The sequence below is a fragment of the Saccopteryx leptura genome, chromosome 1, assembly GCF_036850995.1.
Source record: "Saccopteryx leptura isolate mSacLep1 chromosome 1, mSacLep1_pri_phased_curated, whole genome shotgun sequence".
Classification (NCBI taxonomy): Eukaryota; Metazoa; Chordata; class Mammalia; order Chiroptera; family Emballonuridae; genus Saccopteryx; species Saccopteryx leptura.
The window spans coordinates 60,817,146-60,842,204 of record NC_089503.1 but is presented as its reverse complement, the minus strand read 5'-3'; the positions used below and the strand labels follow the sequence as shown (position 1 = coordinate 60,842,204).

Genomic DNA, 25,059 nt, shown 5'->3' with positions numbered 1-25,059 from the left:
CTTGACCGCAGGCCTTCAGCAGACGGAGTAACCCCTTGCTCCAGCCAGCGACCTTGGGTCCAAGCTGGTGAGCTTTGCTCAAACCAGATGAACCTGTGCTCAAGCTGACGACCTTGGGGTCTCAAACCTGGGTCCTCTACATCCCAGTCCGACGCTCTATCCACTGCGCCACCGCCTGGTACTCTCATTCTTTCAAATTCCAGCCACCACTGAATGCTAAAAGATGGGTCAGTACAGCCTGGTTAAAGCATTGACCTGGAATGCTGAGGTCACTGGTTTGAAACCCCTGGCTTGCTTGGTCAAGGCATATGATGCTTCCTGCTCCTCCCTTCTTCTCTATCTCCCTCACTCCCTCTCATTCTGTCTCCCCCTCTGCCGTCTTTAAAATAAATGAAAAAATTAAAATATTTTAATAAATAAATAAATAAATAAATAAATAAATAAATAAATAAAAGATGTCAGTATAGAAAGGGGCCCAGGGCCCACTTGCACAGAGGCCCAACAGGTCTAGTCCCTGAGCTGTCCCACCCCAGCCGACCCAGCGCTGAATGTAGCGGCATGACAGTCCAGGCAAGACCGAGAGATGCCAGAGCCAACCCCCAGAATTGTGGGCAATAGTAAGTCCTTGCCGTATTCAGCCATTATGTGTTGGAGTGGTTCATCACACAGCAACAGATCGCTACAGTGAGTGGGCACTTCTCTCCTTTCTCGGCATTGCTTCAGGGCCTGGCCTACCAGACACTTCCTCCAAGTCTCCCCCTGGCCAGAGACCATCACGCCCTCCTCTGCACCTCACTGCTCTTTGCTCCCGCCTCTCCTGACCTGTACAGCACACTGCCTCGGGACAACAGGCACCTCCGTGCAACACTAGTACACTCATCACCCGACTCCTAATTTCCACGCACTCCGCATCGTTCCAGACAGGAAATTGAGTCATTCATAATCTCATGATAGTATCTTATTATGCTCACACCACCAGAGGTGGATGTTGTGATCTTACTTTTCAGATGATAAAATTCAGGTTTGGAGGTGATATGATTGGCCTGGAGTTACTAAAAAGGGATGGGCCAGGATTTGAAGCCAAATTTGCACCTCTCAAAATGTCCCTATGTTGTAGTTGTTGGTATGATCTGCCCCTGGAGGGAAAGGATGCTGTTTCCCTGCTGGGGACTGGGAAGATGCACAAGTGTTGTTCTTACCCAGTCGTCTGTCCCTTCACGCCTGTCCCAAACCCAGGAATCCAGAATTCTTTTTTTTTAAGACTTTATTTATTCTTTTCTCTTCTTCTTCTTTTTTTAAATTTTAGAGAGAGAGAAAGAGAGAGAGAGAAGGGGGAGGAGCAGGGAACATTAACTCCCATATGTGCCTTGACCAGGGAAGCACAGAGTTTCGAACCGGCAACCTCAGCATTCCAGGTCAACGCCTTATCCACTGCGCCACCACAGGCCAGGCGGAATCCAGAATTCTTGGTGATGGCCTCTGTCTCCATCTCACCCACGCTGCAGACATATATAAGCATCCACTCCTCACACCTGGTCAGTATTCTCTGTCCTGGTCTGCCCTGTGTCTTAACATACCTTCCCCATCTTTCCCAACAGAACACAACCACAGGGGGTAAGCTTGGGGTGGACAGATCAGGAAGGAACAGTCAGCATGACCTTCTCTGGCCTGATCTGAGTGTAGAGATTCACCTTCCAGGAGGATGAGACAGGGCCACAGGGTCAGGCTAGAGTCAAAGCCCTCTTAGTTAGGGGGTGGGTGTGGAGGAAAAGAAGGCTAAAATAGAATCCTTTTATTTGTTGAATTGACATTTATGGACACCTCCTCCCTTTTGTGCTACAGTAAGGGGCTGAAGCTAAAAAGGACGAGTAAGAGGTACCTCAGGGGACTCTCAGCCTATGTGATGTCAGAGCTGGGACTCAGAGGTCCTCTCAGTCAGGAAGGGAAACTGCGGCTCGGAGGGAGGGTGAAAGGCCGATAGTCATAGAGCCAGTGACAGTGCAGTTGTCCTTACCCCGCTCAGGGAGGGAGGAGCTGGGACAGCCGGGGTAGAGGATGAGGAAGCTAGGAGAAAGGGCTGAAGCTGGTAGCTTCTTTTCTGCTGTGACTAAAGGTAGAGGAAGAAAAACCCGGTAATGGGTTGCTGCTCTTTCGCTACCCACTAAGTGACATTCTACAAGAGGACAGAAACCCCGGAAACCATTCTCTCCCAGCCCTCTCTCCCGTTGCAGACACGCGAGAGCAGAGACCGGGACTTGGCGGAGGTGTCTCAGCAGAGTGCGAATCACCAATGCCAGGGTCTGCACACTCATCCCACGTTGCCAGCTGGGACTTGGGGCTGGCTTTGCAGGAGTCTTGGAAGACTTTGGAGAAATGTTCAACAGACACTTCCAGAAAGCCTTCTCAGATCGCAGCACCTCTCACTGGGCTCCCTGATGCCAGCCCTGCCCGCTGGGGCAGCCACTCTTCTGGGGAGACGCTTAGCAGAACTCCAAGTGTTGGTCCGCCGGGACATTGTACTTGAGCTTGTGGGCTTCGAAGAGGTTGCACAGCTCCTTGATGTAGTGCTGGTGCAGCTTGTCCACGTCCTCCTGCGAGGGTTGCGGTGTCTGTGGCACCTCGATGGGCTTCCCCACTGCAAGACACAGAGGTGGGTAGTGGCCCAGAGCAGAGGCCCTTGGCGCATGTGCCTACTCCAGTGGTCATCCCTGCCAGAGCGTGCCCCTAACTGCCATCCCTTTCAACCCTATTTCAAGTGATTTTCTAAGATGTTACAGCAACTAACTCCAAGATTCAGCTATAATAACACCACCCACAACTGGCATTGCAAAATGCCTAGAATATGCTAGGTGCTTTACATGCATTATCCACTTTAATCCTCATAACAATCACCCAGGGATAGACCCTGCTATTCCCATTGACAGGTGAGGCAATGAGGCTTAGAGAGGTTAAGGAACCTGTTAAAGTCACATAGCCAGGAAGAACCAGTACCAAGTTTTAAACCCTGGGGACATGCTGTTAACCTCCAGGCCATACGGTTCCAGGAATCTAAGTTGCCATGCTTAGAAGTGCCTATGTTTCTAAGATAAGTTGGGCCTGCAGCCCAGGCAGTCCTTCCTCCCTCCCCTCCCTCCACGCTGGCCTGCGGTGCCCTCTTCATTCTAGGGAGGAGTCGGGAAGGCCCTAACAAACCTCCTTCCTCTGGGTCTGCCAGGCTGGCTTCTCCTCTTGGGAATAGCTTTGGAGGCAGCAGTAGTATTAACATTCATGAAAACATTGTCCCACATCCCAGGGAAAGTCATGGTAGAGGGGGTGCATCAAGGCTGTGCTCAAGTAACAAATAAATGGGTGGCTGGAGGTGCACGGACCTCCCTACAGGCTTTGTCAGAGGAACCCAGTTGAAATCCAAGAAGAAAACAAATGAGGTATCCAGACATCTGAACCAGGTGGTGCTAAGTGCATGCACTGAAGCTCATGCTTGTTATTTACAGGAAAATGCCCCAGCTCTGATCCAGGCTTGTTGGCTGCTATTTACACACAGACGTGGGAAGCCCTTCTCTTGTACCCACCTTTTCCAATAAACCTTATTAATCCTCTGGGTCCAAATTAAACCCTCTTTCTTTGGCATAATGAACAGTAAAACAGACCCTGACTGAAACCTCAGCTTTGCTACTCAAAGGCGGTGTGATTTTTTTGGGAAGGTATTTCTCTGAGCCTCAGTTTCCTGTCAATACAATCGGGATAATAGTCTCTACCTTGAAGGTTGTCAGGGCTAACTGAGCAGCTGCATGGAAGGGAGCCCACGCAGTGCCTGGCACCCAGTGGATGCTCAGTCATCAGTAGTGACCATTGTTCCTTGTGCCTGTCACAGACCGCCTCACATTGGGCCTATCTGCTGAGCATTTCCCAGTCTAGAATGTGAGCTCTGTGAGGGCAAGGATGTGTCTGCCCCATCCCCGTGTCCCCTTGAAGTTCTCAGCTCAGGCCCCTTGCCCTGCAGCCTACCCCTTCCCAGCCTGGGCCGCGGCTTACCCACAGTGGTGATGGGCCGGCGGTGGGGTAGGAGACCAAAGCTGTACTGGAAAACGCCACGGCCGTGGAAGAGCGGGAGGGAAATACCCATGACCTTCTGCAGCCGGTTCTGGATCCATCGCAACCAGGAACCAGGATTGTTCTCAACTTGGTCATATAGGTCATTCTCCCCGAAAGAGAAGACTGGCACCAGAGCTGCCCTGGAGGGAGGCAGAGAGAGAAGGCATGTTGGAAGCCCTATAGAGACCCGTAACCAGGACCGGGAGCAGAGGACAGAGCCCCGGACAGGAAGTAGGAGATCTGGATTGCCTCTCACACCTTCCAGAGCCTTGCTTTCTGACCCTGGCAGGTCCTGGCCCCTCTCAGAGCCACAACTTCCCAGCTGCACCATGACAAATAGCCTAGAATGCTTCAGAGTCCTCCTAGATAGAAGACATCTGCCAACTTTGTAGAAAAATCTCTTCTGCCCCAGCTAGCTCAAATTCTTCAGATGCTTTGAGGTAAGAGAACAGCACTGCGATATGCTCCAAACTCTGTTCTCTCAGATCCCACAGATCTCCTATCTAGTGCCAACCTTGGGCAACATGGGGCCCTTCCCACCTAGGTCACAAGTCTCCTTTGGTCACAGTCTCCACTCTGGACTCTTTCCTGGCTATTTGGGCATGAATCATCTGCATTGAGAATGGACTGAGAAATCTCCCTGCCCAAATAGAAACTCCATTCATCTGTTGTCTTCCCACCGAAATACAACGCTTGCCAGTCTCCAATCAAACCGAGAGCCCTCTTCCCAGATACCCATGAATCAGGGCAAGCTTGATGAAGCCCTTGCGGTTCCGCAGCAGCAGCGTGTAGGCCCCGGGCCTGGCATTCAGTGCCTCCTGGGCACCGCCAACAATGATGCCCAGCAGGTTGCCACCGCCCCTCCTGTTCAGAATGTGAGCAGCGCTCTCCTTGTCTGATGTGACCAGCCCTGGGGAGAGAGGAAGGTGGTCAGGTATGGGGTGAGAGGGGCAGGGACTATGGGGGTGTATTTGGCCCAAGAAAGAGATTACTCAAAGTGCCCACAGAGGTCCGGGACCCCTAACCCACCCACTCCAGCGGGCAGTTCCTGAGGACTGGGCCTGAGTCTTCTCTCTCGTTCCTTAACCCCTCGCCAAGCCCACTGCCCTGCTTGGTGCTGGGGTGCTGTACCTCTTCCACTGCGCATGCTCTCGGAAGTACAGGCTGTCGGTACTTAGGACCCCCTCCTCCAGCTCCTCCCATGCTTACAGCCTCATCTACCTGGGCTAGCCAGGTGGGGAAGACTCACCCCCTGACATGATGTAATCCCTGAAGACGGGGGCCCGGAACCACAGGTTCAGCATCATCAGGTGGGGGCGGATACCGGGGAAGAGCTCAGAAAAGCCCGTGCTCTCAGTGCACAGGTTGATGAAGGATCCAGTGGCCAGGACCCCGTGGGGGTGGATGCCCGCCAGGTAGTTCCGGGAGGGGTCCAGCTCAGCAGTCTTGACCAGCTGCAGGGACAGCAACCCAGTGAGCCAGAGCTGGCCCTGTACGCCCACTCTGATGCTGACACTCTCCAGTGTGACCTTGGGCAAGCCACTCCTCCTCTCTGAGCCTCAGGTCCTCAGGAAGACTGAGATATGGTGTGAATGCACCTGGTGTGTCACCGGTACCGGCTGTGTCTCGGGCTCGAGCTGGCTTTGGACAAACTGCTTCCCTCTCAGGATTTTCATTTGTAAAACGGGGACATTTTGCCCTGTCCCACCTACCTCCCAGGACTGCTGAGCTCAGGTTTGAGGGAATTACCAAAACAGCTACATGGATGTAATTTGAAGGTGACAAATGGCCACATGGGGGTGCCACCATGCTGGAAAAGCCCCATTTTACAACTCAATATATTGGCACTGAAGCCTGGGAGTGAGCTATATCCAGAGAGGATTCCTGTTTGGCTGCAGACCAGGCCAGCTCTAGCCCGTCTACCCCTCGGGTCTCGCCTGTGGCTCTCTGCTCCCCCCACCCCAGACCTTCGCTGCCCTTCATCTCCCCTTTCCCCAGACTGGCAGCTCTGCTGGCACAGACACTTGCCTGGGTCTGGTCAAACCTTCAACATGGAGTGTATAGCAGAGATCAACACACACTGCAGACTGAGTGGGAGAGGAGAGCCATTTGTCATTAGCAGTTTCCAGGTGAAGCGCAGTGAGTGGAGGGGGCAGGAACTGAGTTAAATGCTACTCCCAGCCGGTTACTAAACAGGCTGCGATGTGGCTGAGTCTGCAAATATCTCTGCTGGGGGCAGTAACTTCGTGTGGGGGGTAATCAATCCTTCCCTCGCCCTGCCAGGAGCTGCGGGGGCCCATCCTTCGCAGGGCCCTGCCCTCTGGAACCCCCAGGCATCTGTAAGGCCTTGAGGCCCCAAGCCCCTGGCGGGAGGCTCCCTACTAAAACTGCCAGGGCCCTGCAATTTGCATTACCAGGTTGGGGTGAGGTGAGTAGGGCTTTGCTAGGGTGAAGGTTCACCCTGTCATCAAGCCCCCCATTCCCACCACAGGATGCTCTCCAGTTAACCACCGACCCTTTGCACAACGGCTGCAGGGACTGCTGCTTCCCAGATGAGGACAAAACTCTTCCACTCATGCACTGAAGATTTACTAGATGTCAAAATAAAGACATATAACCAGAGATTTCTCACCACCCCATTGGGTAAGGTGCTTCCTCAGGAATCTATTCAGTAATGTTTCTTTTTCCTTTTTTTTAGGGAGTAGAGAGAGAAAGAGAGGGAGAGACATGAGAAGCATCAACTCGCAGTTGTGGCACGTTAGCTGTTCATTGATTGCTTCTCATATGTGCCTTGACCAGGGGGGTCCAGCAGAGCCAGTGACCCCGTGCTCAAGTCAGCAACCCCACGCTCAAACTGGTGAGCCCACACTCAAGCTGGCAACCTTGGGGTTTTTGAACCTGGGACCTCAGTGTCTAGTGACCAATGGTGGCTCTATCCACTATGCCACCATTGGTCAGGCTGGTGTTGTTTCTTTAAAGACATACTTGGCTCCCTGCACTTAAGCATCTGCTTATAAATTTTCTTTCTCCACTAGAGGGAAGGCAACTTCCATAAAGGTGATTTGGCAAAAAACACCTGATCTTTCAACTCAGCAACTCTACTGCTGAGGAATTTAGCTACAGAATTTCTCATGCTTGTGTATGACATCTGAACAAGATTATTATCTGAAGCATCTTTTTTTTTTTTTTTTTTTGTAATAAAAACTTGACATCTACCCAAATATCCATCAACAGGGCCTGTTTAGACAAATCCTGAACATTTACAGAATGGACCACTGTACAACAATAGAGAAGTATGACACAGCTTTTCCTGTCCTGAAGGGAAGATGACCACAGTCGCCTCTCAGATGAAACAGCAATGACAAGACACTGGATGCAGACTGTCATCATGTGCTTGTATGCAGTTGTACCGAACACTGGCTGTCATAGCCACCTCTGGGGGAAGGAACTGGGGAGGTGGGTTGGGAGGTGGGACAGGTCTTTTCACTGCATATCCTTTTATCCTTTTTGAATTTTGAACAAGGATGTATTACCTATTTTAAATGAACAATAAAGAATGAATGAAATAAATGAACAAATAAAGGAATGATAATCCCCTTAATAAGTAAGTCTGTGTATAGAGCACTATCCTGGTGAGTGTGAGCGCCTTGTCTAGGAAAGTGGGCCAATATCTGCTTGTGCATCCACATGTGTGTATCCAAGTGTGTGCACAGCTGGGCCATCACTATCCCATGGAGCCCGCTCCGCATCTCTCCTGCTGACTTTCCGGGCTAACCTCTTCTATCTGCCCCATGCCCAAGTGAGATCCTGCCATCACAGTGAGGGCCTTGAGATTAGAAACCACCCATCTGAGGCATCTCTGTGTCCCCAGTGCAGGCCTGAAATAGAGGAGAGCCTCCCTGAAAGACTGAAATGAGAAAAGAATTAGTCCACAAGTCCAGGAACAGATGAAGCTGATGCAGCCAACCCCTGCCCCTGATCCTGTTCTGACCTGTCACCTGGGTTGACACTCATCTTTCTGCTGGTCTCTGGCAAGCACTAATCTATTGTCTGTCTCTATGGATTTGCCTCTCCTAGACAGTTTATATAAATGGAATTACACAATATCTGGCATTTTGTGTCTTTCTTCTTTAACTTTTCAGAATGTTGAAGCTTACATAGGTACTTTATTCCTTTTTATGACTGAATACTATTCCATTGTGTGGATAGACCACATTTTCTTTGTCTGTTGAACGGTCTTTGGCCATTATATATAATGTGGCAATGAACACTTGTGTTCAAGTCTTTGTGCAAACGTGCTTTCAGTTCTCCCAGGGGTATTCCAACTCTGAATCCCAAGCCTCTGCCTAGTAGACCCTGCACAGGCTCCCAGGGGAGGACACAGGCTTCCCTTGGACGAGAAGGAGGACTGTGAGGGGCTATGGCTCTACCATGTCTTCTCAGTCCTATCTCAACAAATGCCCTTGTGCCCTCTCAAATGTGACCCAGATGCCTCAAGAGCCCACTGTCCTGATGGCTCCTTTATGTACCCCATCACCGGGGCGTCTAACCATGGCCCTCAGCGGGCTAGCTGGAGCGTGAGTGCCCTCAGTGGACAGTGCAGCAAGTAGATGCTGAGGGGTAGATGATCTGCCAACAGCCACACAGATGAGTCCGAATTCCATGTCTCCGGTGGAGGGCGCCAGAGAGGCAGAAAGCTTTTGCTCTGGACCAGGGAGACAGCCTGAAACTCAGCACTACCTGGGGTGGGGTGGGCGCTCTCCTCTGTGGTCAAACTGGGAAGGTCCAGGGCACACAGGCACCTTCTCCAGGAGGCGGTTCCTGCACCAGCAGCCTGGCCCTAAGGAACTTGTTCCTGGCCTATTAATGTCCCTCGATAACTTACAAGTTAAAAATACAGGGCAAACAGGGTCTCATTCAGAAGCTCTTGTTCTGGTCTTGGGCATCTGATTTGTGACAAATTTCCCAGGGGATTCTTATATAGAAATGTTTGGTTGTCACAAGTGGCAGAGGGGAGTGTTACCGGCATCTAGTGGGTAGAGGCCAGAGATGAAGTAAAAAACCGCCCTCCCCCCCCACACACACACACACAACCAGATACACATACAACAAAGAACGATTCAGCCCAAAACATCAATGGTGCTGGGCAATCCTCCTTGAGAGCTACCTGGCTGGAAGAGGGGTGGCAGCAAAAGCAGTGCAGGTCAACAGGCATGGGGGCCCCAATCCCTGCAGGGCAATCGTAGGGCTGTGCTCTGGCCCAGGTCCCTGTGCCCATGGCAGAGGTAGGACTCCTAGGAGCATCACAGGAGACAGACCCATCTCCTTGTGAAGGAAGGCCTTCCCATAGGCAGAGCCTTTGCACAGAGAAAGGAGCCATCACAGAAGAAAGCGAGCACCTTGTCCAAGGGCCATGTAAGCTGGAGTTCAGTTCTGTCCTGGGTGGACAGCCAGCCACCTGAGTCCTTCTGACTTAGACTAAGAGACCTCCGTGTGTGGGAGGTGACTGGGCTGGGAGGTGGGGCAGAAAGTCCCTAGTGATGCCTGCAGGGCTGCAGAGGAACTGAGGGATGTCCCAGGTGTGGGTAGGAGGGGTCAGGGTGGTGTCCAGCACCGCAGCATTTCCTGCCACCAGGTCACAGCCCTGACCACAGAGGTCTGTCTCCCAGACTCCTCCAGATCTGACCCTCCTCAGGCCTTGGCCTTCGTAGACAGTGTTTGCTCTGGGATGATGTTCACAGGGGAACCCAGCTCCCAGGCTGGTCTTCAGCATGAGGTGGAGACAGCTCCCCCGACACCAAACATTGCCTGGTTCTCCATTGTTAGCTCTTTAGGAAGCCCATAGGGTGAGTTTAGAAAACTCTAGGGCCCAGAAACTGTTTCCTAATTTTGTGTGAAATTCCACCACTAGAGACTAGTTTATAAAATCACAATAAGAAGCAACAGAAGCTCTGAAATCCACAAGTATTTGATGGGAGTACAGAGGCTTGTGAATGCAGGGGAGCTCCAGCAGAGCTGGGACTTCTTACTTCCTGCCCACCTCAAGGTCCTTGCAGGGCCTTTTGGGAATACAGCGTGTCCGTAAAGTCATGGTGCACTTTTGACCAGTCACAGGAAAGCAACAAAAGACGATAGAAATGTGAAATCTGCACCAAATAAAAGGAAAATCCTCCCAGTTTCTGTAGGATGATGTGGCAGCATGTGCGCATGCGTAGATGATGACGTAACACCATGTATACAGCGGAGCAGCCCACGGCCATGCCATATGGTTAGGGCTAGTGTGGACGGTACAGAGGAAAGAAAGTTCAGTGTGTTCTGTGGCTCGCTAAATTTGAATCCGTAACCAAAGTGCAACGTGAATATTGGCACATTTATAACGAAGCATGCTTATACTCTTGTTTCTCTTCATATCGTATAAATCTTTCGCCTTTTGTAATGAAGCGCCACCAGATAGGAATAGCATTACTCGGTGTGATAAGCAGTTGAAGGAAACCAGCAGTTTGGTGGAGAAACCCCGTTCTGGTAGGCCATCAGTCAGTGACGAGTCTGTAGAGGCTATATGGGATAGCTACCTAAGGAGCCCAATCAAACTGCACTGAATAGGTATGACACTGGGAGAGTTTTCTTTTTATTTGGTGCAGATTTCACATTTCTATCGTCTTTTGTTGCTTTTCTGTGACCAGTCAAAAGTGCACCATGACTTTACGGACACACTGTATTAGAAGGTATTCTGGGAGTTTATAAGGAAGGGAATCTACAGGCCTGAGCCCCACCCCTGCAGAATCCTGGCCTAGGACAGGCGAAGTCAAAATGCATGTTATCTCGCCCTCTGCTGGCCACTTGGTGGTACTGCCTGCTCTCTGCGGGTGGAGATGCAGCAGGCCTGCAGGGGGCACCAATCCCGAAACATTGTGCAAGCCGAATTTCTGCAAAACAGGTCTATTGTTCCACCAGTGTCAATAGTATCAAGATTGGGAAACCCTCCTTGAGAACTACCTGGCTGGGGGAGGAGCAGGAAAGGCAGTGGATAGGATAGGCACGGAACCACCTCAGCATCATTTTCCCACCAGACCTGTAACTGGCAGCAGCCACCAGGTGTGAAGGGCCATTGCTATCCTTTGCAGGCCCTTGGATGACAGCTCCCTGGAGAATTTTCAGTTGAAGAATCTCAGGTCTGTAAAATGGCCTTCGGTAGCCTCTGTTACCTCGTCCCTGAAAAACACTTTAGCCTCGTCCCCAGGCGTACCTTCTGCTTTGGTGGCACTCAGCGTTAGGCTCATCGCTCAAAAGCCATACCGAGGCAGCTTGTGGGCTGGCGCTTGTGCCGTCCTTTTCTTTCCCTGATGAACTCAAGAGTCAGCTCACAGTGGGAGGTGAGGCCACAGAGTGGGAGTCACAAAGCTCTACTAGAGGCCAGAACCTGCTTAAGGTTTCTTTGGCTTAGAAGTTGATGTCCACACACACTCCCAGATTACAGGCCACTTTTCTGTGGGAACTCTGACCTTCCTGGAACAGGGGAGCGAGCCTTAGCCTGGGAAGAGGCGGGGAAGGGAAGGGAATTCAGAATCACAAGCTCAGAAGTCCTGGGTGGGGATAAGGGACTCTCCCCATGACACACCCATGGCTCCGTTTAGGACCCAGCAAGCTCTGCTTGCCTTTGATGGTAATATTCTGGAAGGGCACACTGCAGAGGAAGTAGATATGGGGAGTGAGAAAGACCACCCCTCACCTGGGCCCTCAAGTTAGCTCAGTTCTGCCCACTCACTCTGCCTTTCAATGTGAGCACGGAAATCTCTGCCAGTGGACTTCCTGCCCTCTGCCCAGCCCATGCCCTGTTGGCCTGCCATGCCCTGTTCCACCCTTGCCCTTTGACCAGGAGGCTCTGCTCACTGGGGTGTTAGGGGCTGCTGCAACCTGGTTGTTGACCAGTATTTGCTAGTCCTTCTTGGGCCCCAGGACTCCTAGAAGGGGGCAGTGCAGGGGCACTGACTGTCAGTGAATGCCCAAGACTAGGGTGAGTTTTTTATCCTCTATGATCCTGTTTCCTCCACTCCATCCCCCTTTACTAGCTGGGGACCTAACTCCCGGAGGGGCACAAAGAGGTGGAGCTCTGGATGGAGTAGGTAAAGTCATGCAGGTATGAAGGTCAGAGCAGTAGGGCTTTGGGCTATCAGACCCACAGCCATGCCCAAGCCTCCCAGACTCCCCACCGATTCAGTAAAGTAATGCTAGTTACTAGTTTACTGAGAACCTACAAGATGCTTTATCCTGTCTCACTGAATCCACACAACCCATGATGTATGCAGCATTATCTCCACTTTCCTTGTGCGGGAACCAAGGCTCAGAGAGCCTGTGTAACTCACCCGAGGTCACTCAGCTGGCCTGTGGCAGACCTGGTATTAGAATCTAGTCTGCTTAGTTCCAGAGGCCATATTCTATACTTTTTATTTCTTTCCTGTTTCCAGAAGACCCACTGCCCATACCTGGCACCTCTCTGTGTCCCCTATCTTCCCATCCTATCCCATCTGTCCAATACACCATTCCTGGCCAGCGGCTTACATCAAGGGCTTAGTCTGTCTGGAGTTCAGTAAAGGAGCTGAAGAGTCTGCTCATTCAAACTCAGGGATCTGCTTCACTCAGGGCCCATCTTTGGGTCAGGGTCAATTGTCCACAATGGCCAGGAGGGGACCTGAGTCAGGGAGTCAGATTCAAAGACACTCAGAGAAGGAGAGATCAATCTTCCTATTGGATACATGGGAAACTGAGGTTCAGAATGGTACAAGGCCTTGCCCAAGGACACATAACATACCAGAGTTAGGAACAGGAGAGAACCTGAGAATCACTTCAGCGTTCTCTCCCCTTCCCCGTTACCAATAGTTTATGCACAAATTTAAAACCAGTAAAAAAACAACAACAACAAAAAACCCCCAAAAAACAGAACAACTGGTTATGTGACCATGGTCATCCCTTTGTCTGTCTGGTGTCAGTGTCCTCATCTGATGAAGTGTAGAGCTAGATGGTCTCGTAAGACCTTGAGTTTCTTACCTCCCTCTCCCCCCCCCCCAGAAAAAATGGGCTGCTGAGGTGTTTACACCTGTAAGATACATATGTGTGCCACACTACATGCCCCGCAGAGCTCCTTCAACTCCTGTGCATTCATGAACCCTCACCTGGCCCCACGTCCCTGCAGATGGCCAGAGAGGAGCTGGACTCTTCCCCAAGACTCAGAGTAGTGGTCGCCCTGGCTCCTGCCTCCCAGTCCAGCTCTTCTAACATCACACAGGGCCCCACTTTCCCCATGGAAATGTGTGGTACTATGGTCCTGGCCACACCCAGGCTAGCCCCAATACTCACTGAGACGGGGAAATAGTCCTTCATGTGCTTCCATATAACTAAGCGTCTTATGGTCTGGCTACGCCTACCACCCTGCCATGGCTTGTTTCGGTCCAGGTACCACCAGGTTGCATACAGGACACTGAATAGCCAGAATCTTGTGAACAGGAGGCCTATGAAGATTATGATGCAGATCAAACCTGGAAAGGGAAGCGGGAGAGCAGTGGTGGGATTCAAATAATTTAACAACTGGTTCTCTGACCATACTGTATATAAAAAAAGATATACTGAAGGTAGTTTATTATTTTAGGCATTTAATACTTTAATAAAAACAATAAAAGAGGTACACAAAACTAGATTAGGTTATAAGAAAAAATTTAAATATTAATGAAAAAATATTAAACAATACCTGACCAAAAAACAATAAAACTGTTATTTAAGATATTTCCAATAACAGCTTGTTACCCCCTGGTTGTTTGGCACTTTTTCTCTTTATGTTATATGTTTGTTTACTGAAGTAACAAACACAAGGGAATTCAAACGTAGTATTTCACCAAAGGTATAATGAGTTTTATGAAATTGAATAAATAAATATTGCAAGCATAGTTCCATCAAATTTTTCCACCTATGGATGGAATGAACATTACTAAGGGCGCTTAAATACACTGTTGCACAGATGGCAGATGAACATTAAAAGAGTAAGGAATGTAAATCTGTGATTTCCACATTGAGTGGCAACCCAGGTCCCCACCTTAGAGAGAACCCTGATTACAAGCGCTATTTTAACAACCAATTTGCCAAACTCAACAAAAGAGTAGGTATCAGTCAGTTCTGCAGAACCAGCATGAACCAGCTGAATCCCACTACTGTGTAAGAAGTATGAGCAAAAGGAGATGACACTGCCCACACTGAATCTCCCCATATGCCCAGTGTCAGCGATACAGTCCTGTCCCGGCCGCAGCTCCAGAAAAAAGAGATAAGTTTCCCATGCCTTCAAGGAGGAGAAAATGCTACCAGCCCAATGTCACAATGGAACATGGATTTGAACCTAGGTAGGCCTAACTCCAAAACTCTCCCCCCACCCGCCCGACTGCACCAGGCTGCCTTATTGTCTTCCCTCTCTTGTCGGGAGCCGATCCACTAATGCTGGCTAACTAGGTCACAGCAGAAGAAGATCCACAACTGCTGGTTGACAAAGTCACAGCAAAAGAAGATAGAGTCACCGCAGTAAGACCAACAGCTGCGGGTTGACAAAGTCACCGCAAGGAAAGGCACGATACTTCCCCCTTTAATCTTTTGAATTAATCTGGCCTTATATCCCCCCTTTTTCTTGGGGTGTGCTATTATTTGTGGCACAGGGATAATAGTACCGTACTTTCCCTGTAGATTTGTAGTAATTTCTTTGGAAATGAGACAGAAGGTGTAAGTTCCACAGAAAAGCCTGTAAGCCCCTTGAACTGGGCTCATAAACATAAGAGGCTGGCTATGATATCCCTCATAAAGGGTTAAGTTTGTAGGAGAATTTCTTCTTATTAATCATGTTAGAAAGAATATAGCTAGAACTTAGCTAGTGTATGAATATAGTAAATAAATAAAGTTTGACTAGACAATAGAATCTTAGGTAAGGTGTTATAGAATGGCCCGTTGCGTGGCCTGGGATGGGAATGCAGTCAGCAAGAAAAGAATGTTTTGATAAGAGAATTGTTTTATGACTGAAGGCAGTTGCTGGACTTTCTCAGTGAGACACTCATGAGATTTATAAACTTTCCCAAAAATTCTTTCTTCTGATAATGAGAGGTATGGGGCGGGGGGCATCCATAGAAGCAATAGCAATTAATGTCTTCTGAAATTATGTTGCTACTAAGCTATCTTGCGAGTGCACTCTATATATCTTTAAGTAAAAGTTACTCTTAATGTTATGTCCATTTCTCAATGGGCAAGCCTTTTGTTATCTTGTGAGAAAAGTCAGGACACTGCATAAATTCAAGGCCATTTGCCTGAGCAAGCGGTGGTCCTTTGCTACTCCCTAATGATTTTGTCTGTTAATCTCTCTCTGCCCCTTGACTCACAACAACAGTAAAGTTGAGTTATTAGTTAGTACTAATCCTTTAAAAGCTTTTACCGATGTTATCGCTATTCAAGTTATTTTTTAATTGTACTTTGAATGATTTGCCACCTGATTTGTAGTTTATAGATATAAATTAACTGTTATCTGGAAACATGTAAACATAGTGAAACAGAAGCAATGATTAATACCATGTAATTGTAACTTGGTGTGTGTGTATAAAAAAGGAGCTGTACTAGCATTTGGGAGAGATGCCTGGCAGTAAATGCTAACTAGAGAATAAAGAGAAAGAAAAGAATTCGGCTCTCTCACTCGATTTCGCCGACGCCGTCTCCTCCTGTGGGACCCCTGGATCCCCCCCCGGGGCTGGACCCCGGCACTCTCTTTCCTCCTTCCAGTAAAATATACCTAACCCTTTTCCTTAGCTGTTCATTGATTGCTTTCTCATGTGTGCCTTGACTGGGGGGCTGAGCCAGTGACCCTTTGCTCATGCCAGCAACCTTGGACTCAAGCCAGTGACCTTGGGCTCAAGCCAGCGACCTTTGGGTCATGTCTGTGATCCCATGCTCAAGCCATCGACCTTGGGGTTTCAAACCTGGGTCCTCTGCATCCCAGTCCAATGCTCTATCTATTGCACCACCACCCAATCAGGCTATACCTAACCCTTGAACAGCACGGCTTTGAAGCTCATGGGTTCATTTATACAGGATTTTTTTCAGTAAATAGAAATCTATTATAAATTTCACTATAAATGTGTTTTCTCTTCCTTATGATTATGATTTTAATTAAATTTTCTTTTCTCTTACTTTTTTTTTAGTGAGAGGAGGAGAAATAGAGAGACATACCCACATATGCGTTCCAACCAGGATCCACCCAGCAACCCCTATCTGGGGCCAATACTCGGATCAACCGAGCTATTCTCAGTGCTTAGGGCTGATACTTGAACCAATCGAGTCACTGGCTACTAGAGAGGAAGAGAGAGAGAAGAGGGAGAGGGAGGGGAAGACAAGTAAATGGTCACTTCTCATGTGTGCCCCGACTGAGGATTGAACCTGGGATGTCCCTATGCCAAGCCAAAGCTCTATCCACTAGCCTACCAGTCAGGTCCTTAGCTTCCTTTATTTTAAGAATACACACATATCAGATACAAAATACATATTAACTGTTTATATTCTATATAAGGCTTCCGATCAACTTAGGCTATCAGTAATTAAGTTTTGGGGGGAGTCAAAAGTTATATGTGGATTTTCAATGCACAGAGGGTTGGTGCCCCTAGCCCCCATGTTGTTCGAGGATCAGCTGTAGTCTGCACTCACCAGGTACTCAATAAATGCCTGGTGGACAACTGATTGCATTTACTCTGTTAGTTTCCATATTTTGGGACCTCAGAGAAAAAGAAGACACTCTTTCTGCCCAGCCCTCTGTTCACCCTCTGCCCCATCTTCCCCAAAATAAAGCTGTCCAGGTTTCCCCTCTAAAGAAAAAGCCCTCCATGGTTTTTCCATAACTTCAAAGCACAATTTGAGCAGCTCGACCTGGCTTTCAGGCTCCATGTGGCTGGCCCAGTCACCCTCCTGGTCCAGCCTCACATCTGTATACACACCCAATGCTCCAGCCAATGCTTTACCACTGAGCCAACCAGCCAAAACCTATTTATTATTCACATTTAAAAAGTGTAATGGGGCCCTGGACAGTTGGCTCAGCGGTAGAGCGTCGGCCTGGCGTGCGGGGGACCCGGGTTCGATTCCCAGCCAGGGCACATAGGAGAAGTGCCCATCTGCTTCTCCACCCCCCCTCCTTCCTCTCTGTCTCTCTCTTCCCCTCCCGCAGCCAAGGTTCCATTGGAGCAAAGATGGCCCGGGCGCTGGGGATGGCTCCTTGGCTGCTGCCCCAGGCGCTGGAGTGGCTCTGGTTGCGGCAGAGCGATGCTCCGGAGGGGCAGAGCATCGCCCCCTGCTGGGCAAAGCATGGCCCCTGGTGGGCGTGCCGGGTGGATCCCGGTCGGGTGCATGCGGGAGTCTGTCTAACTGTCTCTCCCCGTTTCCAGCTTCAGAAAAATAAAAAAATAAAAAATAAATAAAAAGTGTAATGGGTGCCCTGGGTGGATAGCTCGATTGGTTGGAACATTGTCTTGAGTCACAATGGTTATGGGTTTGATCCTCAGTCAGGGCACATACAGGAACAGATCAATGTTTCTGTCTCTCTCTCTCTTCCTTCCTCTCTTTCTAAAATCAATAAGTAAAAAATAAAATAAAATAAAAAAGTTTGATGGGAGAAGAAATAATAAAGAACTTAGGGCTCTCTCCCTTTGGGTAAAATTAAAAGTCCATGTGGGTGACTACCACTTTCAGGGAATCAGCTCTAGAGAATAAAAGCAAATTGTTACTGGTGGCTATCTGAGGGGTAGGATTCAGGAAGTCTTTTTACCTTTAGGATATACATTTTGTTTGAAGTTCTTACTGCATGTATTAGTTTATCAGTCAGAAAAAGAAGTGGTTTGGGGGAGGAAACGCATAGGACCCTGGCACTTCACCGGAAACAACTTCTCCTAGTGGGTCCGCCCCAGACCCTGCGGTCACCCTTTCATTCTGTGAGCAGGCAACACCCAGACTGTAGGTCACTTAGACAGGGAGACACTTTCTTTCACTTAATCCTTAAACTTTGAGAGGGGAAATTTTAAAACGCCACTTTACAAAGGTCCAGTGGAGAACAAGACAAACTGTTTGAATGGAGCTTACCTTCGTGTGTGTGTGTGTGTGTGTGTGTGTGTGTGTGTGTGTGTGTGTGAGAGAGAGAGAGAGAGAGAGAGCAGAGGAAAGGAAACAAGGAATCCACCAGGAAAGTATCTGACTCGGCTCAATCCCCCATGACGGGTCCTAGCTGACCTCGCCAGATACTTTTCACCACTCCCCAGAACGCCTCCTCTAACTCCAGAGAGAACCAGCTGTTCAATAAGTGTGCAGATAGATTCTTGACTCCTCCACTGGATGCCCTTACTCTTCTGTCAGCCTTTAAATCCTGCCCTCTGGACCCCTGGTCCCCATCCCTAGGTATCTCCTGAAAGAGGCTACTTCTCACCTGTGGCCAGCCTACCTAGATCAGGTTGGCAAGCTCTTCCTTAAAGGGCCAGACTGTAAATACTTTAGACTTTGCAGCTGAAGAGGCAACCTGGAGGCTATCACATTGGCAAATTACCGTTTATAATGCAATCATTTGAAAATGTAAAAACCATTCTTACTTCATGGATTGTGCAAATACAAAAACAACCAGTGGACTGGATTTGGTAACTCTTGATGTAAATTGTGACTGCTCCCTGCCACTGATCTATTCCCCACACCCCAAACACAGTAGATACCATCACTGAAGCCACGGGGCCCTTTAACACACAGGTTGGACCTTGTCACTCCTCTACCCAAAGCCCTCCTGGGGCTCCCTTTCGCTCCCAGGATAAGAGATAAGGTAAAACCTCCTAGTCCGGGCACCAGTGGGCCCAGACCCCTCTTCTCAGCTGTCCTCCCTCCCACCCTCCAGGTCCAGGGTGACTTTGACCCCTGTGCTACTCCTGACATTCCCAGGCTCCCGGGCATTGGGTCTGCAGGGCTGAGAGTGGGCACAGACAGTCAAACACACTTCTGCTCACAAAGCTTACACAAGGCAAGCCAAGTACAAGGTCCCTTATCCCCCATGATCCTTAGGCTACCGGGTGCCTGGCTCTGGGCTCCCAGTGCCCTTTGTCCAGGATCCAGCACTTACAGTCTGCCCTGGGCATAGACCTTCCTCGTCACATCTTCCCCGCAGCCTCCTCCCCCACATCTCCTCCACATCGTTTGCCCTCTCCCTCCCCAGCCCCTCCTTCTCTTTCTCTGTCAGCATAAGGAGCCCAGGACGCTACAATCTTGGGCACTTAAAGCAGTTAGTTTCTCTGCACACACATCTGTGTAATGGGGATAATCAAGGACATTTAAAATGTTTAACAACCTTTAGAATGGAAGACACAGATCAACATGAGGGATGCCAGGGGCAGGGTAGTGAAGTGCCTGCTTTGCTGGGGATGAACCCTTTAGCTGCAAAATTGTAAGGAGGGTCTGAGAGAGCACCTGGTGGTGGTGGTGGTGGTGGTGGTTTTGTGTGTATGTGTATTGGCTGTTAAGCAACCTGTGCAGAGTATGTCCATATTTTAACACCGGGATATTGGTGTCTGTGTACAGGCTGGACACCAGCCCTGGGGGTAGCAGTTTCCACCCGGTCTGGTGCCAGCAGATAAATTCACAAAACTCTCCCTCTTAGTCACTCCCTCTTCCCAATCCTCAGTCCTGGGCCCTCCTCGAAATCTAACCCTTCAGGAGCTGAAGTTTGGGCAGGTGTGTTTGGGTAACACAATAGATGTATTCACGGTGGGGGTGGGGGAGGTAAGGGGACCCTCTGTGTGATCCCAGCCCCAGGGCCAGGCCAGGTCTGTGCTGGACAGAGTAAGCACATCGCTGCATTTCATCCCACGACAGACCTTAAGGTCAGATTTGTCATTCCCATTCTGCAGATGATGAATGAAGTGGAGGCCTGGAGAGGTCAGGTGTGGGTCCACCAAGGTCACACAGCTCATCAGCTGCCCAGCTGGAGCAGAACCTAGGTTTGCCTGGTATCCTGCTCACCTCCCAGTCCTGCCCCTTCTCTCCCCTTTCTGTTCTTTCCCTGTTCCCCTCTCCTCCCCACTACTTCCCCTCCTCAGCGTTCTTCCCTCCAAAAGGCAGGAAACCCAGCCCCTCTGAGCAGCCTAAGAAGCCCTTTCCCTCAGTTGCCCAGACCCTCCCCACACCAGTCTGCGGGAGGCAGGTGCTCTGTCCTAGGACTAAGGTGGAATCCACAGCCCGGGGAAGCTAAGTAACCTGCCCAAAGTCACAGGTAACGACTTCTACTCGGCTCTACCCCCACCCCTGACCACACCCTCCAGAAGTCTTTGGGCAGAGACTCTGGGCAAGCAAAGCCCCCTTAGGACTGATGTCTTGCAGTCGTCAATGCACTGTGTGCACCTAAAGTAGCAGGTGCCCACGGTCTCCCTCGTCCCCAAGCCCAGCCCACCTTACCCATGGCCAAGAAGCTGAGGAGCCACTGCAGGACCATGAGGGTCTGCAGCCTGCGCTTCCATGGCACGGACAAGGGTGCGAACTCCACCATGCTGGCTCCTCCGGGGCTCTGGAGGCTACTCTAAGGACTGCTGGGGCCTGAGGCTTTTGTTGCTGGCGGAGCTTGCACAAGCATTTGTGGGGGAGGAGGTTGCCCTGCCCAGCTCCACCCTAAGGCCTCCCTGCCCCCACCTTGTAGGGACCTGTTTCCTAGGAGAAACCTTTGAATCCTGGCACTCTGGGCTCAGCTTTAAAGAAGGAGGAAGCGAAGTAAATGCACAACCTTTATCCAGGGCAGTTGCGGCCTCAGGCCATGCCTTATCTGCAGGATCACCTTTCTCCGATTGCTTGAATCTTGCCCTTCACTTACCAGGTGAAGCCCAAGTATCATATAATACCGAGGTCCCCAAACTTTTTACACAGGGGGCCAGTTCACTGTTCCTCAGACCGTTGGAGGGCCGGACTATAAAAAAAACTATGAACAAATTCCTATGTACACTGCACATATCTTATTTTAAAGTAAAAAAACAAAACGGGAACAAATATAATATTTAAAATAAAGAACAAGTAAATTTAAATCAACAAACTGACCAATATTTCAGTGGGAACTATGCTCCTCTCACTGACCACCAATGAAAGAGGTGCCCTTCCAGAAGTGCGGCGAGGGCCGGATAAATGGCCTCAGGGGGCCGCATGTGGCCCGCGGGCCGTAGTTTGGGGACCCCTGATATAATACAATCCTGTCTTCTTCCCACCTACTCAATGATCTGGCTCCAATAAGGGTCTCTTCTGTCTCCTGCTATGTCCATTGCTCCCCCTCCACAAATACGCAGTATAGCTCTCATCTAAAAATCCCTTGGGCTTACCAGCTCCTCTACCTCCTGCCTCATTTCACAGCAAAACGCTTGGAAGTGCTGACTGCATTCCATGCCTTCGCCTTCCATTCTGTCCTCAAATGCCATTATTCCTTGACACGTTCACCAGTGGCCTCCATGTTGCTAAGTCCAGTGGTCAATTCTCAAGTTTCATCTTGACCTATCAGTAGCCTTCGACAGAGGCGATCACTCCCTCTTCCTTGAAACCACTTGGCCTATGACACCACACTCCCCTGGTTTTCTGCTACTTCTCTGGCTGCTGCTCCGTCTGGTCTCTTTTGTGGCTCTTATCCTTTCTTTACCAGTGTGAAAGAAAGAAAGAAAGAAGAAAGAAAGAAAGAAAGAAAGAAAGAAAGAAAGAAAGAAAGAAAGAAAGAAAGAAAGAAAGAAAGATGGGTCTATGAACTAAACCTGGCAAGCTCTGCTGAGCCTACACACTGGCCTTGCAAATCAGAGACCTAAAGTAACCACACAGGATGGTCTGAAATTAAACCTTTCTAACTAAAAGCAGTTTATGGTAGGTAGTCCTGTCCTAGGGAGACATTTTTCTTTAAACAAAGGTCAATACTTTTACTCAAGCCTGTCTGTTGTCCTTTCCACCCATCTATATACCTGATAACATGCCTTTCAAATGTAAGAGTCATCTTCTTTTCCTGTCTCCATTAGGCCAGACGTCCCACCAAAGCAAGAACCAACAAACCCTCTCTTTGTTATTGTTATGTGAATCATTAACTGTTAACTATCTGGTTCCTAACTATGTAAAAGAATTTTCAACATGTACATGTTCACTTTTATCCAATCCCAGAGGTTCCCCCCCTTTACTTCTCGTTAATCTATCACCAATCAATTTCATGTACCCCCCCCCCCCCCTTAAGTCTTCCCCGTTGATTCTGATGTATAAAATGAGTGGTTAAATGGCCATTTTGCGGAGTACTTTCTCAATCCGTTCAAACTGCTTCCTGGCAATTGTAGACAGTTTGGCTCAAATAAACTCATTAAACATTCTTACAGGATTGGACGTTTTTTACGTGGTCACCAGACTGAGTGCCCTCCTACTCTCTTAGTCCTTGGACCTTCTCTCTTCTTTTCACTACCTTGGAGATTTCATCCTGACTTATGGCCTTATATTCTATTTACACAATGAAGGCTGCCAAGTCTGTATCTCCAGCTCTGATTTACCCCTGGCCCCCTTATTTGAATATAGAATTGGCTACCTGACATCTTCACTTGAAAGCTTGCTTCACATCTCCATTCTAGCATGTCTAAAACTGAACTTGATTTCTACTCACCTGCCCACATTGGCTTTTCTTCTGCTCTTTGCCATATCGGTAAATAATAACTCCATTGACCCAGTGCCTCAGGCCAAAACCTAGACTCTTTCTGTTCCTCTTCATTCATATCTATAAGTCTGTTCTCCTAAATCTCTCCTTTTAAATATACACTTTGAATTGAAGTATATCAAACATACAGTAAAGTGCACAAATCCGAGTACAGAGGGATGTATTTTTACAAAGTGACTACCACTCTCAGCAACTAATAAAAAATGACCAGTACTCCTGTGACTTGCAGTCACTTCCTTCCTCCCGTAGGTTACTACCACCCTCATTTCTGCTTTTGAACTTTATAAAAAATGAATCTTACCTGGCTGGGGAGCTCAGTTGGTTACAGCATTGTTCCTGATATGCCAAGATTGTGGGTTCAATCCCTGGTCAGGGCACACAGAAGAATCAACTAATGAATGCATAAATGAGACAACAAATCAATGTTTTTTCTCTTTCTGTCTCTCCCCTCTTCTTTCTCTAAAATTAATCAATACATTTTATTTTAATTAAGTGAAAGGTAGGGAGGCAGAGACAGACTACTGCATGCACTCTGACCAGAATCTACTCAGCAAGCCTCCTACCAGGCAATGCTCTCCCTGTCTGGGCCACTGCTCCATTGTTCAGCAACCAAGCTATTTTAGCACCTGAGGTGAGGCCATGGAACCATCCTCAGCACCTGGGGCCAACTTTGCTCAAGCCATTCAAGTCATGGCTGCAGGATGGGAAAAGAGAGACAGATAGAGAGAGGGGAGGGGAAGAGAAGTAGATGGTCACTTCTCCTGTGTGCCCTGACCAGGAATCAAAGCTAGGACTTCCACATGCTGGGCTGACATTCTACCACTGAGCTAACTGGCCAGGGCAATATGCTTTTTAAAAAGTGAATCTTATACTATATACTCTTTGGGACTGGCGTCTTTGACTCAAGATTTTATATGTGTGTGTGTGTGTGTGTGTGTGTGTGTGTGTGTGTGTATGTATTCCTTTTTTGAGAGAGAGAGAGAGACAGGAAGGGAGAGAGATGAGAAGCATTAACTTGCTCTAGCACTTAGTTGTTCCTTGATTGCTTCTCGTATGTGTCTTTTTTTTTTTGATGGCGACGAGAGAGAGTCAGAGAGAGGGATAGATAGGGACAGACAAACAGAAAGAGAGAGAGATGAGAAGCATCAATTCTTCATTGTGGCACCTTAGTTATTATTGATTGCTCTTTCATATGTGCCTTGACTAGGGTGGGAGGAGGGCTACAGCAGACCCAGTGACCCCTTGCTCAAGCCAGCAACCTTTGGCTTAAGTTGGTGAGCCTTGCTCAAACCAGATGAGCCTGCACTCAAGCTGGCGACCTTGGAGTTTTGAACCTGGGTCTTCTGCATCCCAGTCTGGCGTTCTATCCACTGAGCCACTGTCTGGTCAGGTTAATGTTGTTAACTCATGTTATCCCAATAAATTTAATTAAAAAAAATAACAAATAGCAAAAAAAAATTTAAAGTTTTGTTTTTCCCATGAGTCTTAATTCATCTGGGTTTTATGTAGTATGAGATAGGTTCCAATGTTATTGTTTAACATATGGATAACCATTGTTTTGCCCATTTGTTGAACACACCTCCCTTCTGCAATGATATAATATGTCACCTCTATCATACAACAGAGTTCTACATTTACATGGTCTGTGTTGGGGCTTTTATTCTCTCCTGTTGGTCAATTTATCTATCTCTGCCAATGCTACACCATTTTAATTATTTAGTTTTACTATCTTGGAGGGCAAGCCTCTATGCTTTTTTATTTCAGAAGTGTCTAGACTACAATTAACCCTTTATTCTTCCATATACATTTTAGAATCATGTTAACAAATTCAAGAAAATCTCTCTTAGAATGTTGGAATTCATAAAATGTTGTTCATTTTGAGGAAACATATGTGTAAATAAAAATGAAAGTAAGAATAAATGAATTAAATTCCCAGGTCATAATATCTAGCAAAATAGCAACAGAGAAACCCAAAAGTAAGTACAAAAAAGAAAACAATAAAGATAAAAACAGGAATTAATAGGCTAGAGAATAGACCTAATTAATAAATTAAAATGTTGGTTTTCTAAAAAAATAAAATAAACTATTAGCTAATGCAATCAAGAATCAAAGAGATAAATCACACACATACAAAATAAGAAGAAACAGTGGGGAAATGATTAAAACAAAAGTAATTTTAAAAATCAAAAGAAGCTACAAATGATCTCCAACTTATGATGGTTTAACTAACAATT

At 48.3% G+C, this 25,059-nt stretch overlaps 1 protein-coding gene across 1 annotated transcript; it reads right to left on the bottom strand.

Moving 5' to 3' along the window:
• Positions 1–1,287: 1,287 nt before the first annotated feature.
• On the bottom strand, positions 1,288–20,732 carry MOGAT2 (monoacylglycerol O-acyltransferase 2). The gene is made up of 6 exons (XM_066368747.1): positions 20,572–20,732; positions 13,447–13,625; positions 5,342–5,546; positions 4,828–5,002; positions 4,033–4,232; positions 1,288–2,635 (listed from the first exon to the last, which is right to left on the bottom strand). Exons 1-6 carry the CDS (start codon positions 20,660–20,662, stop codon positions 2,481–2,483), a joined length of 1,005 nt encoding a protein of 334 aa, XP_066224844.1. The 5' UTR covers positions 20,663–20,732; the 3' UTR covers positions 1,288–2,480.
• Between the last annotated feature and the right edge of the window lie 4,327 nt (positions 20,733–25,059).

Coding starts and splice junctions, on each gene's coding strand:
- MOGAT2 (XM_066368747.1), bottom strand. CDS start 20,662: ATGGTGGAGTTCGCACCCTTGTCCGTGCCATGGAAGCGCAGGCTGCAG. Junction 13,626..20,571: donor CCTCAGCTTCTTGGCCATGG/GTAAGGTGGGCT, acceptor TTCCCTTTCCAG/GTTTGATCTGCATCATAATC. Junction 5,547..13,446: donor AGGACTATTTCCCCGTCTCA/GTGAGTATTGGG, acceptor CTGTCCCTGCAG/CTGGTCAAGACTGCTGAGCT.